The sequence below is a fragment of the Cetorhinus maximus genome, chromosome 15 (genome assembly GCF_964194155.1).
Source record: "Cetorhinus maximus chromosome 15, sCetMax3.hap1.1, whole genome shotgun sequence".
Taxonomy (NCBI): domain Eukaryota; kingdom Metazoa; phylum Chordata; class Chondrichthyes; order Lamniformes; family Cetorhinidae; genus Cetorhinus; species Cetorhinus maximus.
In genome coordinates this window covers 90,720,629-90,741,208 of record NC_135893.1, presented here as the reverse complement: position 1 = coordinate 90,741,208, position 20,580 = coordinate 90,720,629, and the positions used below count along the sequence as shown (strand labels likewise).

The 20,580-nt window shown below is 43.9% G+C and overlaps 1 protein-coding gene across 2 annotated transcripts in view; it reads left to right on the top strand.

Moving 5' to 3' along the window:
* LOC144690999 (GRB2-related adapter protein-like) overlaps positions 1-18,522 on the top strand; it is a 48,324-nt gene extending 29,802 nt beyond the window's left edge. For both annotated transcript variants that reach the window (XM_078558960.1, XM_078558961.1), the window contains exons 4-5: positions 16,232-16,400; positions 17,782-18,522. In XM_078558960.1, coding sequence (XP_078415086.1) covers positions 16,232-16,400; positions 17,782-17,967 — 355 coding nt within the window. In that variant the 3' untranslated portion in view covers positions 17,968-18,522. The remainder of the gene's footprint in view (positions 1-16,231; positions 16,401-17,781) is intronic.
* The last annotated feature ends 2,058 nt before the right edge of the window (positions 18,523-20,580 follow it).

Sequence of the window (20,580 nt, the reverse complement as noted above, 5' to 3'; positions counted from 1 at the left end):
AGTTTTGTAGATCTAAGACACAATTCAAGGGAAGAAAGCTAGAACATGTTCCCAACCATTTTGAGGTCCAAGAAATAGGAGATACACCTTTCCAACCTGATGACTTCTTAGGAGAAATCAAGGAAGCCGTTAAACAGTTCTGGTCCGTAGAGTTGGAAGTCCAAGGATACAGAACCCGAATTTAAACTCAACACCGGGGCAGGAGTTTCTGTTTTATCGGACAGATTGGATTGTCTTCAAAACTGGCTTAGAGAAGTAAAAATCCAACCATCTGACTTAAAGTTACATAGGCCTGGAGGCACAGATGTCAAAGTGAAGGTTCAGTTCACTACAACCCTTCGGCATGAAGATAAAGAAATTAACGAAACCCTTTATATCTTACAGCACCAGCAAATGTCTCTGCTCAGCAGGTCAGCGTGTTTAAGACTTGACAGCGGAGCAACACTCAAGGATGAATTCCCGACATTGATTAGAAGACTGACAGACTTCGAAACAGCAGCAGCACTTGAAGTTCACTCATTACGCAGCGAGTCACTCTTTATGTAGAAACACCATCCACTGGACACAGGAGGAGATTACAGCTCTCTTATGTCTTTTCGCAGGCGTGCTAGAAGGCACGGAAATAGAGGGCACTAAAAAAGTCAGTGACCATCACTAGAGGAGCTTCTAAACCTTGTTCGGCTCTTCTTTGACAGAGTTCATGAGAATGAAGCTATCATAGTAGCAAGTGATCTTGTTGGAAGAGGAGGTCCTAGATCTTGCTACACTCTTTTACTCCACTGCCAATACTATTGAAATCACTGTTGTCTTTTTTGAGGAGCTTCAGTCTATCATTGAAAAAGGTACTGAAGAGTTGCATTCATCTACTTATCCCACTGAGCCCACCAGTGAGATGCTTTAACAATTGCTGGCTGACCACAGTAAGCTATCAGGGATAGTTGGATCAAACCACAAGAGGAATTTCAAAGCTTAATACTTCGTACGAATGTGTGCTGTAGCCCACACTTGAATCTCACCAGCAAGTCATGGGTACTTTCAAATCATCTTTCGGTGAAGAAGCAGAGCCCCAACTACAGATCTTCTACAGCTGAAGAGTCCTACACAGGATTTAAACTAGATCCAGGTTTGGAGGTTTATTTCGTTGTTGAAGATGGTGTACCCTTACCTTCTCATCACCCCGTTGCCTAAAGCAGAGCAGCCTCACACAGAAACGAGCTTGTAACTGATACCACCACATACAGGGAGTGCAAATTCTACCTTAAGAGTAGTGGGTAATTTGTCTTTTCTTCATACCCTGCAATGTCTTCGGGGTGTTCTTCATTCTTCTCCTCATCTACCAGATTTATTCAAATCACAGGTATTGAATATTTCCTTCGCCATCCATGCAGCAGTGAATGACACAGCTCTGAAATTCTTCATCAAAGTTGAAAATGCTTCATCTTCTCAGGCCTTTCCCCAGTGTGCAAAGTAGGAGCAGAAGATTGCGGGGAGAATATCAGCTTGTTTTCTTTCCTTTCAAGGAGGTGTGACGTCTTGAGGATTTCTTTCTTGAATCAGTTTTTCATTGAACGAGTTTCACAGCCATTACAGTAAAGTCATCATAAAAGTCACAGCTCAGGTATCAGCAGTCGTCAGAAGCTGCTATCCCACTCCACCAATGTGTTTGCCTTCCAAGGAGAAGAGAAGGGATGCATACATCCACAAAATCCTCCAGGAGAGCCAAGAACGCTAAGATAAAAGCAACATATTGCAGATGCTGGAAATATGAAATAAAAACACAAAATGCTGGAAAAACTCAGCAGGTCTGGCAGCATCTATGGAGAGAGAAAAAAAGTTAACGTTTCAAGGCCGTATGACTCTGAAGAAGAATCATAGGGACTCGAAGCAATAACTCTGTCCCTCTCTCCACAGATGCTGCCAGACCTGCTGAGTTTTTCCAGCATTTTTTGTTTTTATTTTATATGAGCTGAGAACAGTGTTGGAATTTGAAACCTTGGATGACAGTAACTTGGGGTGGGGGGGTAGGGGGAAGAGATGGTAAGGGTACGAGTTGGATAGAAACTATTAACAGTACAGGAGGTTTACAAAAGTTGGAAATGTAATGTAAATAGTTTAACAAAAGAATGTAACAGTTTGAGCTTATACTTGGAGGGACATGTAGAGTAATGGGTTAATGGTTATGTTAATGAGACCATGATGATATAAATGATGTAACAGTGACATCAAGAGTCAGACGATGAAGAGGGTCCAAGAGAGCAAGACGCAGTATAGACTGTGTCCTGAAAACCATGTGCTTACCCTGAGGTCTTTGTAAATAGTTTTTAATAAGTAGTTTCAAGAAAGACTATATATTGACTATCTCAATTCTATCATAGATTAAGCAAAGCCTTATCAAGGTAAGCTAATTGGTAAAACCTCACCAACTATGGTGACAGCATGAGACATGTAGCACTTGAAACTGACAATGCAAGAGTTCCAATAAAGTTAAGACATCTTTCAAATTGATGAGTCCAAAAAATAAACATTGTTAGATTAAAGTTTTTCAATTTGCAACCTGGCAGTTAAATTGACTGGGGCCTCTTGTACCACCTCCCAGGCAACAGGTCCTTAAGTTAAAATTCCCCTCAATTATTATTAGGAAAGATTATGATTGCTCCATTATCTGTGCATGACTTTGAATCGAAATTAAAATCCAACGTACAACTAAATATAAATTCTAATGTTGCATCAACATGAATTGTCAAAGATCAAGCAATTGACAGGCTGTCAAACACTGACTCACATCACAAAAACAGAATTACCTGGAAAAACTCAGCAGGTCTGGCAGCATCGGTGGAGAAGAAATCAGTTAACGTTTCGAGCCTTCACGGCCCTTCGGCAGAACTGAAGCATAGTTAGGAGAAATGAGAAATATAAGCTGGTTTAAGGTGGGGGGGGGCGGGGGGAGAGAGAAGTTGAGGGTGGGGTGGTTGTAGGGATAAGCAAGCCGTGATAGGAGCAGATAATCAAAAGATGTCACAGACAAAAGGATCAAAGAGGTGTTGAAGGTGGTGATATTTGTCTAAGAAAAGTGCTAATTAAGAATGGAAGACAGGACACTCAAAGTACAGCTGTAGTGGGGGTGGGGTGGAAAAGACTAACAAGGTTTTAGTTTTAGATTTAAAAATAATGGAAATAGGTGGGGAAAGAAGAATCTATATAAATTATTGAAAAAAAAGGGGGGGGTGGGGAGTTTAAGATCTAAAGTTCAGCCCGGAAGGCTGTAAAGTGCCTAGTAGGAAGATGAGGTGCTGTTCCTCCAGTTTGCTTGAGGCTTCACTGGAACAATGCAGCAAGCCAAGGACAGACATGTGGGCAAGAGAACAGGGTGGAGTGTTAAAATGGCAAGCGACAGGGAGGTTTGGGTCTTTCTTGCGGATAGACCGCAGGTGTTCTGCAAAATGGTCGCCCAGTTTGCGTTTGGACTCTCCAATGTAGAGGAGACCGCATTGGGAGCAACGAATGCAGTAGACTAAGTTAGGGGAAATGCAAGTGAAATGCTGCTTCACTTGAAAGGAGTGTTTGGGCCCTTGGACGGTGAGGAGAGAGGAAGTGAAGGGGCAGGTGTTGCATCTTCTGCGTGGGCATGGGGAGGTGCCATAGGTGGGAGTTGAGGAGTAGGGGGTGATGGAGGAGTGGACCAGGGTGTCCCGGAGGGAACGATCCCTACGGAATGCTGTCAGGGGGGGTGAAGGGAAGATGTGTTTGGTGGTGGCATCATGCTGGAGTTGGCGGAAATGGCGGAGGATGATCCTTTGAATGCGGAGGCTGGTGGGGTGATAAGTGAGGACAAGGGGGACCCTATCATGTTTCTGGGAAGGAGGAGAAGGCGTGAGGGAGGATGCGCGGGATATGGGCCGGACACGGTTGAGGGCCCTGTCAACGACCGTGGATGGAAAACCTCGGTTAAGGAAGAAGGAGGACATGTCAGAGGAGCTGTTTTTGAAGGTAGCGTCATCAGAACGCCTTCTCCTCCTTGTACAATAATGAATGAAGTAATTTCATGTCCAAAGGAGCTAAGAGGCCTTGTTAGCAACAAGTCGGAGCCCACCATTCAGCTGTCTCAATCTCCTGCTCTCTACCAGCTATCCACCCTGAATTTCAATCTGAGTGTTCACAGGCTTAAACTCGTAAAAACCGAATGCAAGACAAATTGGATAAACTATTGGAAATTTGGGGAACTTTTGATTAATGCTTGCCCAAACAGTGGATGTATTGATAAACCATTAAGAGTGCTTTGCCTTTTGAATGACTGAGACCTTTTGGCAATTTAATTATTGAAAGATTTTGTTTTTCTCCTGTAGCTCATATAAAAACAAAAAAAATACAGAAAGAGTTCCTTTTTTGAAGGAAGGTCAAACTTGAATTAATACTAAACTTATAGCCAAAATATGTTCAGCTGTTAATTACATTTAAGTAGCGAGGACACTATTTTAAAATATCCTCTTAAGACTTACATAGCAGTACTTCCAGCAAACCACGAGTTAAAAATCAGTCAGGGCAATGGTTATGTGGACGAGAAGATGAGTAGATCCTCAGTGCTTAAATAGAATTAACAGCTGAATATGTTTCAACTATAAGTTTGGTATTAATTCGAGTTTGATCTTCCTTCTAAAAAGGAACTCTTTCTGTATTTTCTTTGCTTCTATGAGCTACAAGAGAAGAAGAAAATCTTTCAATAATCAAATACCAAAAGTTTTCTTAATGGTTTATCAATACATTCATTGTTTGAGTAAGCAATAATCAAAAGTTCCCCAAATTTCCAAAAGCTTATCCAATTAATCTTGCGTGTGGTTTTTACTAGTTTAAACCTGTAAACTCTCAAATTGAAAGTCAGGGTGGGTGGTGAAGAGCAGGAGATGCAGCTGAATGTTGGGTTCCTACTTGTTTCTGCTAACAAAGTCTATTAGCTCCTTGGGAAGTGAAATGACTCCATTCATTGCTGTACAATGTTTTATAATGGCCCGACCCACATCAGATTTACCGTACGTCAGCTTGGCTCTGTTGGAGGTCCTAATGCCTTGGAGTCATTACATTAAATCCCAATTCCAAGGAATTATTTCAAGCTGACACTTGTTTTCACAGTCAAACTATATTCCGCCTATGGTTGATGATTTCAATGTTGCCCCCAATAGTGTGATTTGGTTTTTAAATGAGCAGCATTATGAAATGGTGTGCATGAAAATCAAGGCTAATGAACGATGCAATGTAACAAATTATAGCTGACACTTTTCTCCATTCTGACATCATCTTCCTTTATTTTAACCTGGGTCCAACAATTCAGATTTTGATTAAATGCACTCCTCCACAAATTCACTTGCGATTCACATCACACACTCCCAGCACTCTTTTGTTACAAATTCACTCTCAAGAACTCTGGGAAAGTGAAACTTTGATTTATCAAAATATCATAGGTTGCTTTGAATTCTTTCTCCTGGGCAGAACACACTCCACTCATCCCATCCTTCTGTGTGCTAAGTTAATATGGAATCCATATGGAGACCAAGGCTGGGAACTGATTATTCAAGTGTGCCTGACATTTCAGAAAGATAGGAAGAAAGGAAACCGCAGTGGGGTAGCTGTGTTAGTAAAGGATGAGAAAAGTACAGTAGTGAGAAATGATCTTGGCTCAGAAGATCAAAATGCAGAATCAATTTGGGTGGAAATAACAAATAGCAAGGGAAAGAAGTCACTGGTGGGAGTAGTTTATAGACCCCCTAACATTAGCTACACTGTAGGAATATAAATCAAGAAATAATGGGGGATTGTAAGAAAGGTACTGCTAGAATCGTGGGTGATTTTAATCTTCCTATAGATTGGATGAATCAAATGGACAAAGGTAGCTTTGAGGATGAGTTCATGTAATATATTTGAGACAGCTTCTGAGAACAATACATTCTGGAAGCAACCAGGGAACAGGCTATTTTAGACCTAGTAATGTGTAATTAGACAGAATTATTTGATGATCTCATACTAAAGAATCTTCTAGGTAAGAGTGATCATAGGATGATAGAATTTCACATTCAGTTTGAGGGTGAGAAAGATGAGTCTGGAACTGGTGTCTTAAACTTAAATAAAGGCAATTACTTCTTCTTATCATGTCTATGGACTGTCTGTACATGGCCCAGCCAGAACTGGACACACTTTTGCGCTTTGTTGTTGAATTTGGCAAGATCTGCAACAGTGTAGGGTTCCTCTAGCAATAGGCATTGCAGGAGATGTTGCATAGTCTGTGGCTCAGTTCCACATTCACGAGTTGTCGGGCTGGTTGTATATTCCCATTTGCTTAATGACACCTTTGAACGACCTACACCAGTCCTAAGTCTGTTAAGGCACTTCCAGGGTGCCCAGTTGCAATTAGCTCCTGGGGGAAGGCTTTCATTCGGTAGAATTTCCATCGCTGGGAGTTGTTCGAGACTGGCGAGCCGGTCTTTCCACAAGGCGATGCGGGCTTCAGATGGGGTTGATTGTAATGGAACAACACTGTTCATGAAGCTCTTCCTTTACTTTAGGTGGCTGGGTGTAGGTGTATGACCATGTAGAGGGTGCCTCTCATCTGATGTTTGACAGAGTGGCTCTTTCTTGCTGGCTACCGTTCTTCTTATATCAGGGGGAGCGATACCCGCCAAGATATATAGGCTGTTGGTGCTTGTTGGTTTTAACAACCTGTGATAAGTTGGCAGCTTGCATTCAGAACGGCATCCATCTTCTTAGCATGAGTAGATCTTTCCCATGCAGGGCAGGCGTATTGGGCAGTGGAATAGCAAAGAGCAAGTGCACTGGTTCGCAATGTTTTCGAGCTTGCTCCCCATTTTGTGTTAGTGAGCTTATTCAGGATGTTGTTTCGTGCGCTCACTTTTGCCTTTGTCTTTTCGATGTGGTTCTTGAAGGTGAGGCATCTGTCAAGGGTGACTCCTAAGTAGATAGGGTGCTCACAATGCGTCAGTGTTGCTCCACACCAGGTTACTTTAAGCTGGCGTTTGGTTTCACGGTTTCTGAGGTGGAATGTACAAACTTGTGTCTTTGATGGGTTTGTGCGAAGGTGGTTTTTCTTCATAGTAGGATGTTAGTCCCTCCAAGGCCTCAGAAAGCGTTTTCTCCACGGTGTTAAAATCAGTGCTTTGGGCAGTGACACATAAGTCATCAGCATATATAAAATGGCGTGTGACACCGTCTCTAGGTTGGTCATTCGTGTAGATGTTGTACAGCAGCGGTGCAAGCACGCTTCCCTGAGGAAGACCATTCTTCTGAATACGCCACCTGCTGCGCTTCCCACTTAGTTCAACATAGAACCGGCGATTCTGAAGCATGCTTTCTAACAGCTCTGTTAGGCAATTACTAAGGAATGAAGACTGAGTCGGTTACAGAAAAATGGGAAAATAGATTAAAAGGAAAGACAGTAGAGGAGCGGTGGCAGACATTTAAGGAAATATTGCATAACTCACAACAAAGATATATTCCATTCTGAAGTTGCTCTCCATTTAAATAATGTTCTACTTTTCTATTCTTTCTGTAAAAGTGCACAACCTCACATTTTCCTACATTATACTCCATCTGTGAAATCTTTGCCCACTCACTTAATCTATCTACATCCCTTGTAGGCTCTTTATAACTTACTTTCCTACCTATCTTTGTGTCATCAAGAAACTTGGCTACAATACAGTCTGCCCCCTCCACCAACTCATTAATATAGTTGAGGCCCAGCATTGATTCCTGTGGCACCCCACTAGTTAAAGTTTGCTAACCTGAAAATGACCCATTTATCCCAACTCTCTGTTTCCTGTTAATTAGCCAATCCTTTGTCCATGCTAATGTATTACCCCCTACACCATAGCTTGTATCTTGTGCAGTAACATTTTATGTGGCAACTTATTAAATGCCTTTTGGAAATCCAAATACACAACATCTACTGGTTCCCCTTATTCACCCTCCTTGCTACATCCTCAAAAGAACTCTAATAAATTTTTCAAACACAATTTCATTTTCATAAAACATTTTGACCCTACTTCATTGTATTATGATTTTCTAAATGACAGATGTTAAACTAACTGGCCTATAGTTTCCTGCATTCTGACTTTTTAATAGTGGCATTACATTTGCGGTTTTCCAGTCCACTGGGACATTTCCAGAATTGGGGAATTATGGAAGATTCCAACCAATGCGTTCACTATCTCTGCAGCCACTTCTTATAAAACTTTAGGATGCAGACCATCAGGTCCAGGGGCCTTGCCAGCTTTTAGTCCCATGAAACCATTATCGATTGTTGTAAAAAGCCATCTTGTTCACTAATGTCCTTTTGGGAAGGAAATCTGCTGTCCTTATCTGGCCTGGCCTACATGTGACTCCAGACCCACAGCAGTGTGGCAGTTAGGGATGGGCAATAAATGCTGGCCTAGCCAGCGATGCCCACATCCCATGAATGAATGAATAAATAAATAAATAAAAATTCAATGCTCCTTCAGCTAGGCTGCAATGCCAAAGATCTGCTCCCACCTCATGCCAGGGCTGCCACCTCCATCCCAGATGTCTGAAATTACCCTTTCATTTGGATCCAAAGTCCACTCAGTGCCTGTGTAATAAAGTTTAGAGCCACTCATGTCCAACATTACATACTGGCATACCCTGCACCAAAAAAAAGGTGAAGCATACTCAGGCCATTACGATAAAAACAAAATTTATGTAATTTTCACACTCAAAAAAAATTAACATTCCCATCCCTGGGGACTTCAGTTTTGAGGCTCCCATCAATGAAGAGACTACATAAGAATGTTTGTACCATCCAAAACTCTTACTTGTGTGCACTGCACCCTTACCTTCGTCTGACACCCTAGCTCTCCCATTCCAAGGAGCCCTGCTCAAATCTGATTATTAGGAGGTTTGGGGGGGCCTTCACCTGTCTGTGTCCTCTCAATGTGGTTGTGGCTTGTCTTCTCCTGAAAGAACAGAGGAGCATTGACTAGTCCACTCTCTATTTGCAGCGCCATTGCATCCTGGCCAACCACACCTGAGGAACACCTTGCAGGGCACATCCGAGTCATGGCCCTTGAGCCGCAAGGCACTCAGTCCAAGCAGCCAAGGCTCACCCCTTTGGCCAGCTCCGGCGCCATTGACAGTTGGCACTCAGACTCTAGCACCCCTGAGCTCCACAGGGGGTCGGCCAGCTCTTAACCCTTCACCACACTGATCCATGCCAACACGGTACTCACCCTTGACGAGCGCAGCAGGTCGTTAAAACTTCTGCAGCACTGCACCAATGTGCGCCGCACAACATTGTGGCTGCTGACATCGGCTGCCACCTCCTCCCACGCTTTTATTGTCTGGTGAGGTGGCCTGCTCCTTCCATCTCTGGGGATGAGAGTACCCCTCCTGGCTGCCACCTCTTCCAAGAGCACCGTGAGGCACTTATCCAAGAAACAGGGGGCCGAGTGCCCACCCGACCTGCCCTCCCACCCCCATCTCCAGCCGCTGTGGAGGCCATAGCTTCACTCTCCAATATGCAGATTATATGATTCTTCCCTGGCAACCTTCAAGGAGCTGCCTTTGCCGTTTTTAAACTGCCCGCCGGGTCGCCATTGGACCCAGTGCCCGACAGGCCCCCGCCCGACTATTGGAAAGACACGTTTCACACTGGGCGGGCCTTAATTGGCCAGCCTGCATGAAATCGTGGTCATGGGCCGATCACGGTTGGGGACCTATTTCCCGACCGGTCCCAGGCCCGCTGATCGAGGGCGCCCGCCAAGGGTAAAATTCAGACCATGGGGTCAGGCCCCGTTCCAGAGACATGAGCACAAAATCTTACGTTCCAGTGCAGTATTGAGTGAGTGATGCACTGTCAGAGGTGCCATCTCTCAGATGAGATGTTTAAGCATAGCCCCATCTACCTTCTTGGGCAGATGTAAAAGGTCTCACAGCGCTATTCAAAGAAAAATTGTCTACCTACATTACAAATTCCTACATTACAACAGTGGCTACACTTCAAAAATACTTTGTCAGCTCTAAAGCATTTCGGGACATCCTGAGGTCATGAAAGGTGCTACATAAAAGCAAGTCTTTCTTTACCTACCAAATCTGGAAAAACTCTCCTTCAGAATGTAAACAGCTGTGGAGTCATAGTTATACAGCACAGAAAAGGCTCTTCGGCCCATCGTGTCCATGCCGACCATCAAGCACCTATCTATTCTAATCCCATTTTCCAGCACTTGGCCCGTCGTCCTGAATGCAATGGCGTTTCAAGTGCTCATCTAAATACTTCTTAAATGCTTCCCCATCACGAGACCATGGTGGTGAATTATAAGGTACTATAACACCTCTGCACAGCTAGGAAATGGAAACAGGAAATGCTGGAAGTACTCAGCAGGCCAGGCAGCATCGTGGGAAATAAAAGCAGCGGGTTGAATTTTCCCCTCGGGGGCAGGTAACAAGACTGCTTTCAGATCCTAAAACTGCCTCCAGTGGGAAGCTGATTAAAGTTAACAGTTCCACATGGATGAGCCCTTAATAGGTTTCCAGTCCAATTAAGGATGGTGGGCGGTCTCTCGAAGCTGGAGGGCCAATCAGAGGCTTCCCAGCTTTAGAGAAGCGCCCAGCTGCAGTGCAAGGTAAGTAACTGGAAGGGCACATCAACAAGAAGGTGCCCTCTCAGCCACTTTTAAAAACCGGAATAAAAAATATACAAAATGCAGCCAGGCCACCACTGTGGGGCCTGTGCGTTTGTTGGGAGGTGGGGGTGGGTGGGAGTGTGGGGAGCCACTCTCCAGGGCTGTACTTAGGGTTGCCAAGTGCAATTAAATGCATTCCTGGAGGTTTCATCAGATGACTTGCCCCCACCTTCTAGTTGGCCAACACATCCATACTTGTGACGTGCTGCTTTCCCATGCCAATTGGAAAGCAAAAAGACTCATTACCCAATTTGATGATGGTTGACAGCCAAACAGCCATTTTTTTCCCATTTCCAATTTTTTTTTTTAGCTGGGGAAGAGAAATGTTCAAAGAAAATAACAAAAAAACCTATCTTTTTTTAATGTCCCGATGATTTATCTCCAGGATTGCACATAGCAGTGTCCTGAAGATTGATCTTCAATTCCTGGAGACTTCAGGCCAATCCTGGAGGGTTGGCAACCCTGGCTGTAGTCCCAAACAGGCAGGCAGGGAGGACCTGCAGGCCCGTCTGGAGTGCTGGCATCCCAGCCTGCCACTGGGTGCCCGGTTCCAGGCAGTTGATCTGTCCCCCACATCTGCCCGGGAAACTGGAGGCTGAGTGGAAAATCCCAGTTGGCCTCCATTACCTACCCTTCACAAGACTCTTAACAAGGCTGCCTTGAGGGGGTGGATGACTTTCCCAGGTTCCGATCCTGCATTGGCCAAAATGACCGATGCAGTATCGGGTATGGGGTGGGGAAACAGACAGATTGGCCTTGTAATTTTCAGGACCTGACAACCTCCATTCTGGACCTTGGCGGGCCCAAACCTTCAGAACATGGAGTTCACGGGCAGAACCTTGTGGAGGCAAGAACCCTGTATTGCCTCTTGTCCGGAAGGCCTGCTGCATCTTGTGTCATTCAGGCTCTTAACAGCCCAGTGACAGGATTCACCCGGGATCAAGGGCCCTGGAGGTGGAAGACCCGCCTCCTGAGAGCTGCCGACCAATCAGAGGCCAGCAACTCTTCTGTGCTCAGCAACACCACCAAGGAGGTAGTGGCTGCTGGAGGTACTGCAGCCAACCAAGGCCTCAGATCAAGGAGGAACCCTGGCACAGGTGAGTAATGGTGGGAAGTTGGGTGGTGCTGTGGAGGGGTGGGTCGGCAGCAAGAGCAGGGGGATGGCTCTCAGTGGACCAGCCCGCTTCCCGATGCCAGGTCCTTCAATCAAGCACTGAGTACCTTTGAACGAGGTACCACCTCTGGGAGCCCACAAGCAAACTCCAGGGTTTGCTTGTCATGCTCCCCACATGGCGAGCCCCCCACCCAATACTGGGTTAATGCCAGGCGTGGTGAGATGAGGCCCTTAATTGGCCACTTAAAAGCTTCAATTGGCAGCGGGGGTTGGGGGGGGTGTAAAACATCCATCGGTCTTCCTGCCACAGACTTATGGGTGGGTACGCGAAGGTGGCAGGGACCCACCCACCACTGTCCCACCTGATTAAATGCCCCCTGTCACCAAACTCGCCATGGGGAAGGGCACAAGATCCGGCCCTATGTTTCAGATCAATGACCTTCCGTCAGAACTGGAAAAAGGCAACCTAATCAGAAGCTCATTGTCCTGAAATGTTAACTCTATTTCTCTCTCCACAGATGTTGCCTGACCTGCTGAGTACTTGCAGCGTTTCCTGTTTTTAATTCCAGGCTCCCAGCAATCTGTGTTCCTATCTGGATAGCTCAGACACTAGGTGCAAACTGCAGGTTAAATGCTTTCCCAAAAAAGGGACAGTGACGTTCAGGAGGGGAGGATCCCATATTACCAGTTTCTTTCAGAACCTGTCAGAACCTGTCAATGCAAGTGGATTACAGTAACCTCTAAAACTTGGAGGTGGCGGTGTTTCCATCTATCTGCTGCCCTTGTCTTTCTAGATGGTGGTGGTCGTGGGTTTGGAAGATGCTGTTGAAGGAGCCTTGTTGAATTCCTGCAGTACATCTTGTAGATGGTACACACTGCTGCTACTGTGCGTCGTTGGTGGAGGGAGTGAATGTTAGTGGATGTGGTGCCAATCAAGTGGGCTGCTTTGTCAAACAGGAACTTGATTACAATCTGAAAAGAAAGAATTTGCAAGGTTACGGGGATAAGGCAGGGGAGTGGGACTAGGTAGGATGCTCTTTCAGAGAGCCAGTGCTGACTCAATAGGCCGAATGGCCTCCTTCTGCGTCATAAAGATTCTGTGATTCTGTGAAATGTTTGAATATGAATTGGGACATAAGCTGCAGGTACAATAAACAATCTACCATTATTATAGCAGTAGTAACAAACACAAAGGTGCAGCAGCAGTGGATTGAAAGGAAAGATTTATATTTATATACCGTTTTTCATGAGTTCCAGGCATCTCAAAGGGCTTTACAGCACCTACACCACATGGACTGCAGCAGTTGAAGTACGTTTCAAGTGTAGTCACTGTTGTAATGTAAGAAATGTGGCAGCCAATTTTCACACAGCAAACTCTCACAAACAGCAATATGACAATGACCAGATAATCGGTTTTAGTGATGCCGATTGAGGGGTAAATATTGGCCAAGACGCCAAGGAGTCTGAGTGCATGGCACCAACCCCCAGAGAAAATATTAATATTCAACATTTTGGGGCCGAATGACCTTTCAAATCAAAACCCGAAAGGGTTATATGTTTTAAATATGAAAATAAAGGAGCTGTACAGGTTTATTTTTTAATTAGTTAGCCTTTGCCCTTACTATTTTCAACTTTTGTGCTGTCTTTCACCACAAGTTTTAGTTTAGTTCTTCACCCAAGTTTTCCTATAATAAAGTTACCCACAGAAAATTTCAAGTTTCAACACAGCTTCAAAACGCTTGATGAAAAGCCTGTCTGAGACCAATAGTAATCAAGTGTCAATGATGAGATAGCCAAGACTGGATGAGTTTCTACAGGAACATGCTAACCTCCTCCAGCTCTCCAGCCCTCTGAGGACTCTGTGTTCCCCTAATTCTGGTCCCTCAAGCAACCCCAACAATCTTCGCTGCATCATTGGAGACCATACCTTAAAGTCTTCAGCTATGGAATTTCCACCCTAAACTCCTCTAACACTCTCCTTAAAACCTCTCTCTTTGACCAAACTTTTGGTCACCTATCTTAATGTCTCCTTTGTCTTGCTGTCAATCTTTTTGTCTGGTCATGCTCATGTGAAGCACGTTAGCATGTTTTTACTAGGTTGAAGATGCTATGAAAATAAAGCTGTTTGTGCCAGATATTCAGCACCTGAATAGTATACTGTTCTGGCATTATATAAAGTGCAGTTACAGTATGTTCATTCTTGAGTAAGCATTGTGTGAGATTTTCAAAGTTATAATTATCAGCCCAAATCCTTAGTACAATGTGGAATTCTACAATCCTGTCTGGCTGCCTCTTTTGTTCTCATAGAAATAAAGGGCAAGGATGATTCATGATTGGTTTTAAACACATCATGATGGATATATGCCAAACACTTGCTTTTATAAATATGGAAATTACAAATCAAGTCAATCTTCAATGAAACAAACAAGATTTTTATCTTGAAAGGCTGTAGTAGCTATTGCTATTGATAATCCTGCTTGATTAGAATTGTGATGTACAGTACTCATTATAGTACTGGAGTTTGTAACCCATTCCTTCACAGTTTTGTCATCTCCTCCGATCTCCTACCTCAGCCTGCTGTACAATCAGCCCTTTTCCCATTCCATAAATATCTAAACGCCAAGTGAGAAAAGGACCTCTTAGCCCATTTGTCCTAATTCCTCAGTAAAGGGAAGCCATGGGCTGTTTGCTCTATCATTGTTCCGCAGGATTACTAGGAAAGGAAAAAAACAATTTAGAAACGAAGGAAGCTAAAGAAAGAGGAGAAAGAAAGAAGGAACAGATAAGAAATATAACTTGCATTTACATGGCAGCGTTCATGGCCTCAGAACACTCCGAAGGATGAAGGGTTTGTCTTATGAGGAAAGGTTGAGCAGGTTGGGCCTATGCTCATTGGAGTTGAGAAGAACGTGAGGTGATCTTATTGAACCATAGGCCAGAATTTTTCCCTCGCTGAGCGGGCTTGGCAGGAGCGGGCGGGGACTGCCGCCCGCAATCGGCTCAGCTCTGCGATTTCATGCGGACGGGCCAATTAAGGCCCACCCTGCGTGGATTGCAAGCGGCAGAGCTGAGCGCTACCTGTGTGGACGGTGGGGTGGGAGGAGGGAGAGCGGTCCTGGCGTGCAGTTTGCGCACGCACACGAAAGTGCGCTTCAATCTCCCTGAGGCACGGAGCTGCCTCAGGGAGATTGAAGCGCTTTTTAAAAAAATTAATGAAGGCGGTAAAAATTTTTAAAAAACATGTCCCCTCATGTGACTCTGTCCCATGAGCTGGAACATGATTTTAATTCAAAAATAAAGTTTTCAGTTAATGTTTATTTGCTTTAGGAAACCTCATCCCGCTCGTGGACAAGGTTAGGTTGGACGGGCAGCGTCAATTTGATTTTAATGAGTTTGTTAACGGCCTTAATAGGCCCTTCAATTATCGGCAGGCGCCCGCCAAGTGAAATATCATGCGAGTACGCGATGTCGTCAGGACGCGCGCCCAACGTCATCGCGCGTCATATTACGCTTGGGTGTGTCGGGCACACGCCCGCATGCCGAACGTAAAATTCTCATAAGATTTTGAAGGAGCTTGACAGGGTAGTTACTGGGAGGATGTCTCTGCTTGTGGGGGAATCTAGAACTAGGGGGCACAGTTTCAAAATAAGGAATCTCCCATTTACGATGGAGATGAGGAGGAATTTCTTCTTTCAAAGGGTCATTAGCATTTGGAATTCTCTTGTACAGAGAGCAGTGGAGGCTGGATCATTGAATATATTCAAGGCTGAGTTAGACAGATTTTTGATTGACAAGGGATTCAAGGGTTTTGGGGGGCAGGCAGGAAAGTGGAGTTAAGGCCACAATCAGATCAGCCATGATCTTATTGAATGGTGGAGCAGGCTCAAGGGGCTGAATGACTAGCTTCTGCTCCTATTTCTTATGTTCTTAAAGGAGGGAAAGTGAGGTGGAGAGGTTTAGGCAGGGAATTCCAGAGTTTAGAGTGAGGCTGCTAAAGGCACAGCCATGAGTGATGGGAAAAGAGAAGTCTGGGATGCAGAAGGGGCCAGAAATGGAGAAATGCAGAGTTCTCAGAGGGTTAGAGGAGGTGACAGAGATGGGGAGAGGCTGTGGATGGAATTGAACACTAGAACGAGAATTTTAAAACCAGGGTGTTTGGGGAATGGGAGCTAGTGCAGTCAGCAAGCACAGAGGTGATAGGTAAATGGGACGTGATGTGGATTATGATACCCATTTAAAATAATGCAGGTTTTAAAATAGCTGACAGATCTGTATACAATATATATATTTGTAGGATAGATAATTGATCTGTTAGCATCAGTACCTGTCACAAGCTGCTGTTTGTATCTCTATCAATAATTGGAACACTGATTGTGAATGTGAAACTGGCATCCTCAAAAAGCTTGACATTTTTCCACAGCTATGGAAAACATGTGCAGCACTTTAAGGTTCTTCGCGATAAAGAAGGCAAATATTTCTTGTGGGAGGAGAAGTTTCATTCCCTGAATGAGCTGGTGGACTTCTACAGGACCACAACCATTGCAAAGAAGCAACAGATTTTCCTGAGAGATACAAAACCTGATGAAGAGGTATGTTAATTGTGGATGTTACAAGAGAATTGAGAATTACTATATATTTCATGAAATCAACTTTATATATTTAATTCTATATGAATTTTTATGGGTTCTATCCTGGAACCTCAACCTTATATATTGGCTTGCCCCTACAATCTTCAGAATTTAAACCAAAACCTTGACTTTGCCTAATCAGTGGAGCCTGCATTGATCTTATTTTCTCTTCTACTTATTGCAACCTTGATGGTTGCTAGCACTAATACCAGCCCCTAGTAATCTCATGTAAGACCAGTGTGTACAGGTATCTCCAGGATAATGCAGCCCTCCGCCAGGTATTCTTGCCACCTGTGCAGGGCATGTGCATTCTCCTTTCTGCCTCTTTGAGGAACACAATGACTGCCTGTCTGGTCGTAACACTTATTCAGGCAATTCTTATTGCTGTAATTTCCCGAGACGGAGAGTGACAGAGAGAGAGAGAGAGAGAGAGACATGCCGGCACAGATTCTGGGCAGGCTGTGAATGGGGGTATATCAGTTTTTCCTCAGGCTGTCAGTCCTATCCCAACAGGCTCCATTGTCCTGTCTTTCCTTGACCAACCTTTCCAATAATTCCATTATTCCAGTGAACTGATGGAAGCAAATATTTTTCCAAAATCTTTGTTGAAACTCTATTTATGTCAGAAAACTAAGGGCAGAATTTGACGGCCCTGTTTCGGCAGGGATGGGGCCTTAAAATGCGGCGAGACATTCTAAACCTCGTTGGCTTCAGCGGGAACGTAAAATCCCGCTGCTGTAAAATTTCATCCTAAGTCTTATGAGTGTTCATTTTTCAGTTCCACGTGCTGCAATGATTCTGTCCCGATATACTGTACATTTTGCTCTTGGTTTACATATTTATCAGTGTCTTTGGTTCTGTTTGCTGTACATGATTTCCATCCAACCCAATGCATGGTACAATAGATTGGCTCCTACAATTGTTAGAGGCATTATCTGGTGTAGTACCATACAGCATAGAAGGAAGCTTTGGCCCACTGTGCTATGTGTCTACTCTTTCAAAGAGTTATCCAATTAGTCCCTCCCCTGTTGTTTCTTCATAGCCCTGTAAATTTTCTTTTTCAGGCGTACGTACAATTCCCTTGTGTTAGTTACTATTGAATCTGCTTCCACCACACATTCAGGCTTTCTAGCTCATAACAACTCACTGCATAAAAAACAATCCTCAACTCCCCCCCGAATCCTTCACAGTACTTTAACTGTAATTATAACCTCTGTGAGCCAATTCTCCATTGGCAATTACAGTGGGACGTCCTTATCACTCCTGTGTTGCATTACTTAAATGGCTAAACTTTTTACTATTAGTCCCAGAGTGTTTTCAAACCATTGCTCTTTCACTTTAGTTACAGAAGCCCGAACATGTCCAGGCATGCTTTGACTTTTCTCCCCAAGATCCGACAGAGCTGATCTTTTATCGAGGTGACATCATTGAAGTTGTAGAAAGCGTGGATCCGAATTGGTGGAAAGGAAGGTGCAGAGGTCGCATTGGCTTTTTCCCACGGAACTATGTCCAACCGATGGTCCAGTAACTCTCAACAATAGCCAAGCCTGAACATGAATGGAAGGACCAGGACTTTTATACTTGCCTCCTTCTGTTTTAACGTCAAACCTGATTCTTACAATAGCGACTCCACTTCAACTGCACTCCATTGGCTGTAAAGTGCCTTGGGTCATCCTGAATTCGTGGAAGGCGCTATATAAATGCACATTCTTTCTGTCTTGACATGAGCACAAAACTATAAATAGTTGGACCATGTGTTTCTATTGCTGACTATTTTTGTCAAACTTTGTGCGTGACTTTATTTGCTTTGCACTTGGATCATTGTAACCTTATTTTAATACTGAATCTAACATAGTACCTGAGAAACTAGCTGGTGATCCAAGAAAATATAAACCCTGAGAGGTTGTCAACTTTGCAATGCATGTTTGATTTTATTGACAGCATTTCTCCTTTAGTTTGTATGTATAATTAGAGGTCTGTTGTCAGGAAGAGACAATTTAAAAATAAATTCTAGTTTTGTTCATACTAAACAAGAGGGCGTCTTAGTTTTGAGTGAAACAAATAAAACGTATGGTATCCCAAATGCATGGCTTTTCTCTTGTTTGTTTGGGATGTTGTTTCTGGGTATTATGTCTCGTAAAACCACCCTCTAAAAAGGGATCAAATTGTTAAGAGTTGCTTGTGCAGCCTGTTATAACGCTGCAGTACATACCCAGGCACAGTGCTTGAGAAAGCAGCCAGTCGGCAAAGCTGTAAATTTTAACTTTGACTGATGCAGGGAAACCAGTGCAACCAGCAAATCAGCTTTAGAGCTGACAGAATAAGATAAATCCCATGCATTTTTTGAACTCAGAAATATCAATTATCTGGTGCTGAAAGCATGAGATGTCACTATGAGTGATAAGTGCAATTAGATGTGTTATCCTTTCATTTCAATTCTGAACTGGAGACATCCAGTCCTTTGACTAAAAACGAATACAGTCCTTTCTTCACCTTTTTCTGTCAGCCAACCCATCATGTGACTGCCTAACGGAGCAGCAATCGCAAAACTCAATGGCCTAGAAATTGGTCGACTTGGAGACTCCGGAAAGGGTCAGCCTGACGCACTCCCGATATTGGGTCTTGGGCCCTAATATACAAGATACAGACAAGTAGTGCACGCAGGCAGAGGGAAGTGGGTGACCGGGAAATAGGTTTGCCTATTGGGCTGGAGTCTCCAGGAATTGAAAATGAATCTTCAGGGCACTGCTGCGAGCAACGCAAGAGACAAATCACAGGAGCATTTTTTTAAAATTCTGTGTTTGAGCACTTCGGTTTTATTCATTACAAACATATTGGAGACGGGAAAACATGAATCATCCAATTAGGTAATGAAGCGTCTGTCACTTGGCAATTGGCTGGGAAGACAGGGTGCCATGAGGATAGACAAGTCAGGCAACCAATGGAGGGAGTGGGGTGGAGGGGGGGGGAGGTGAGCAGTTGGAGGAAGGTGATCATTTGATGAAAGATCCTGGAATATGTCCAATCATTTTGAAACCCTTTCGAGTTATCAACAGTCACAGATTGCAACTCTTTCAAGTACAATCACAGTTCTTGGTTTTCCGGGAGTGGGACATGAACCCACAACCCTCTGATTCAAAGGCGAGGGTGCTATGAACTGAGCCACAGCTGACACCTCTCCAATCATTTTGAAGGTGAAGTGATCTAGTAGGGTGGGGCAGTGATTAGGAGGGAGGAACTGATTAGGAAACAGGAGAAGTGATCAAGATGATGGGATAATTGAGAGTTGGGGGAATTGATTGGAAGTGAGGTAGGTGATCAGGAGGAAGAGAAGCAATCTAGTTGGAGGGAAGTGATGAGGGGGAGTTGGTGGTTGTCTATGGCTCTGCTGGCAGGATACATTCAGGTAAATTTTTTTTTAACATTTTGGTGGTGGTTGCCAATGGTCTGTTCTCCCCTGATTGGGCCACAGGTAGGCCTTGTTTTATTTTGGCAGCCCAATTTTGGGGAGGAAGTCTCAAACAGGTTAGGCCTCATTATTTGCATATGCAAAAGACACAGCACCTTTTTCAATTGTGGGTCCTGGAGACCATTTTTTCAGCCTTTACTGATAAGGCGGGCAGTGCAGAATGTGCTATATTAGTCATTTTGGTGCCTGTTTTATACTGCTGGTTCCCTGTTATAATATTCTCTATTCATCTTGCTAAATGGTTAATAATAACAGGATCATTTATGATGTAAGTTGAATAGTGAAAAGTTCTACTGGATTTAATAGTCAGCTAACCAAGCGGTCAGTTAATCCTGACATTGATGCAATTGTGGACCTCGATTTCTTGAACAAAAGTTGTTTTCAATAACTGCACACAAGTCGCCCTGTCACACCGTAACAGTAAGATTATTGTTTTTGTTTCAGATTAGTTTTAATCAGGGCACCCGCCTGAAATGTCTGAACCCTGTCTTTCCTCTTCACAGATGCTGACTGACCCACTATGTATTTCCAGAATTTTCCGTCTTATTTCACACCCTGACAGCTTTTCATGTGTGTGTTTACCAATTAAAACCATTTATTAACTGTCGGTTTGTGGGAATAAGCAACTCAGAGACTCAAAGCTGTATGTAGAGTACAACAACAACAACAACC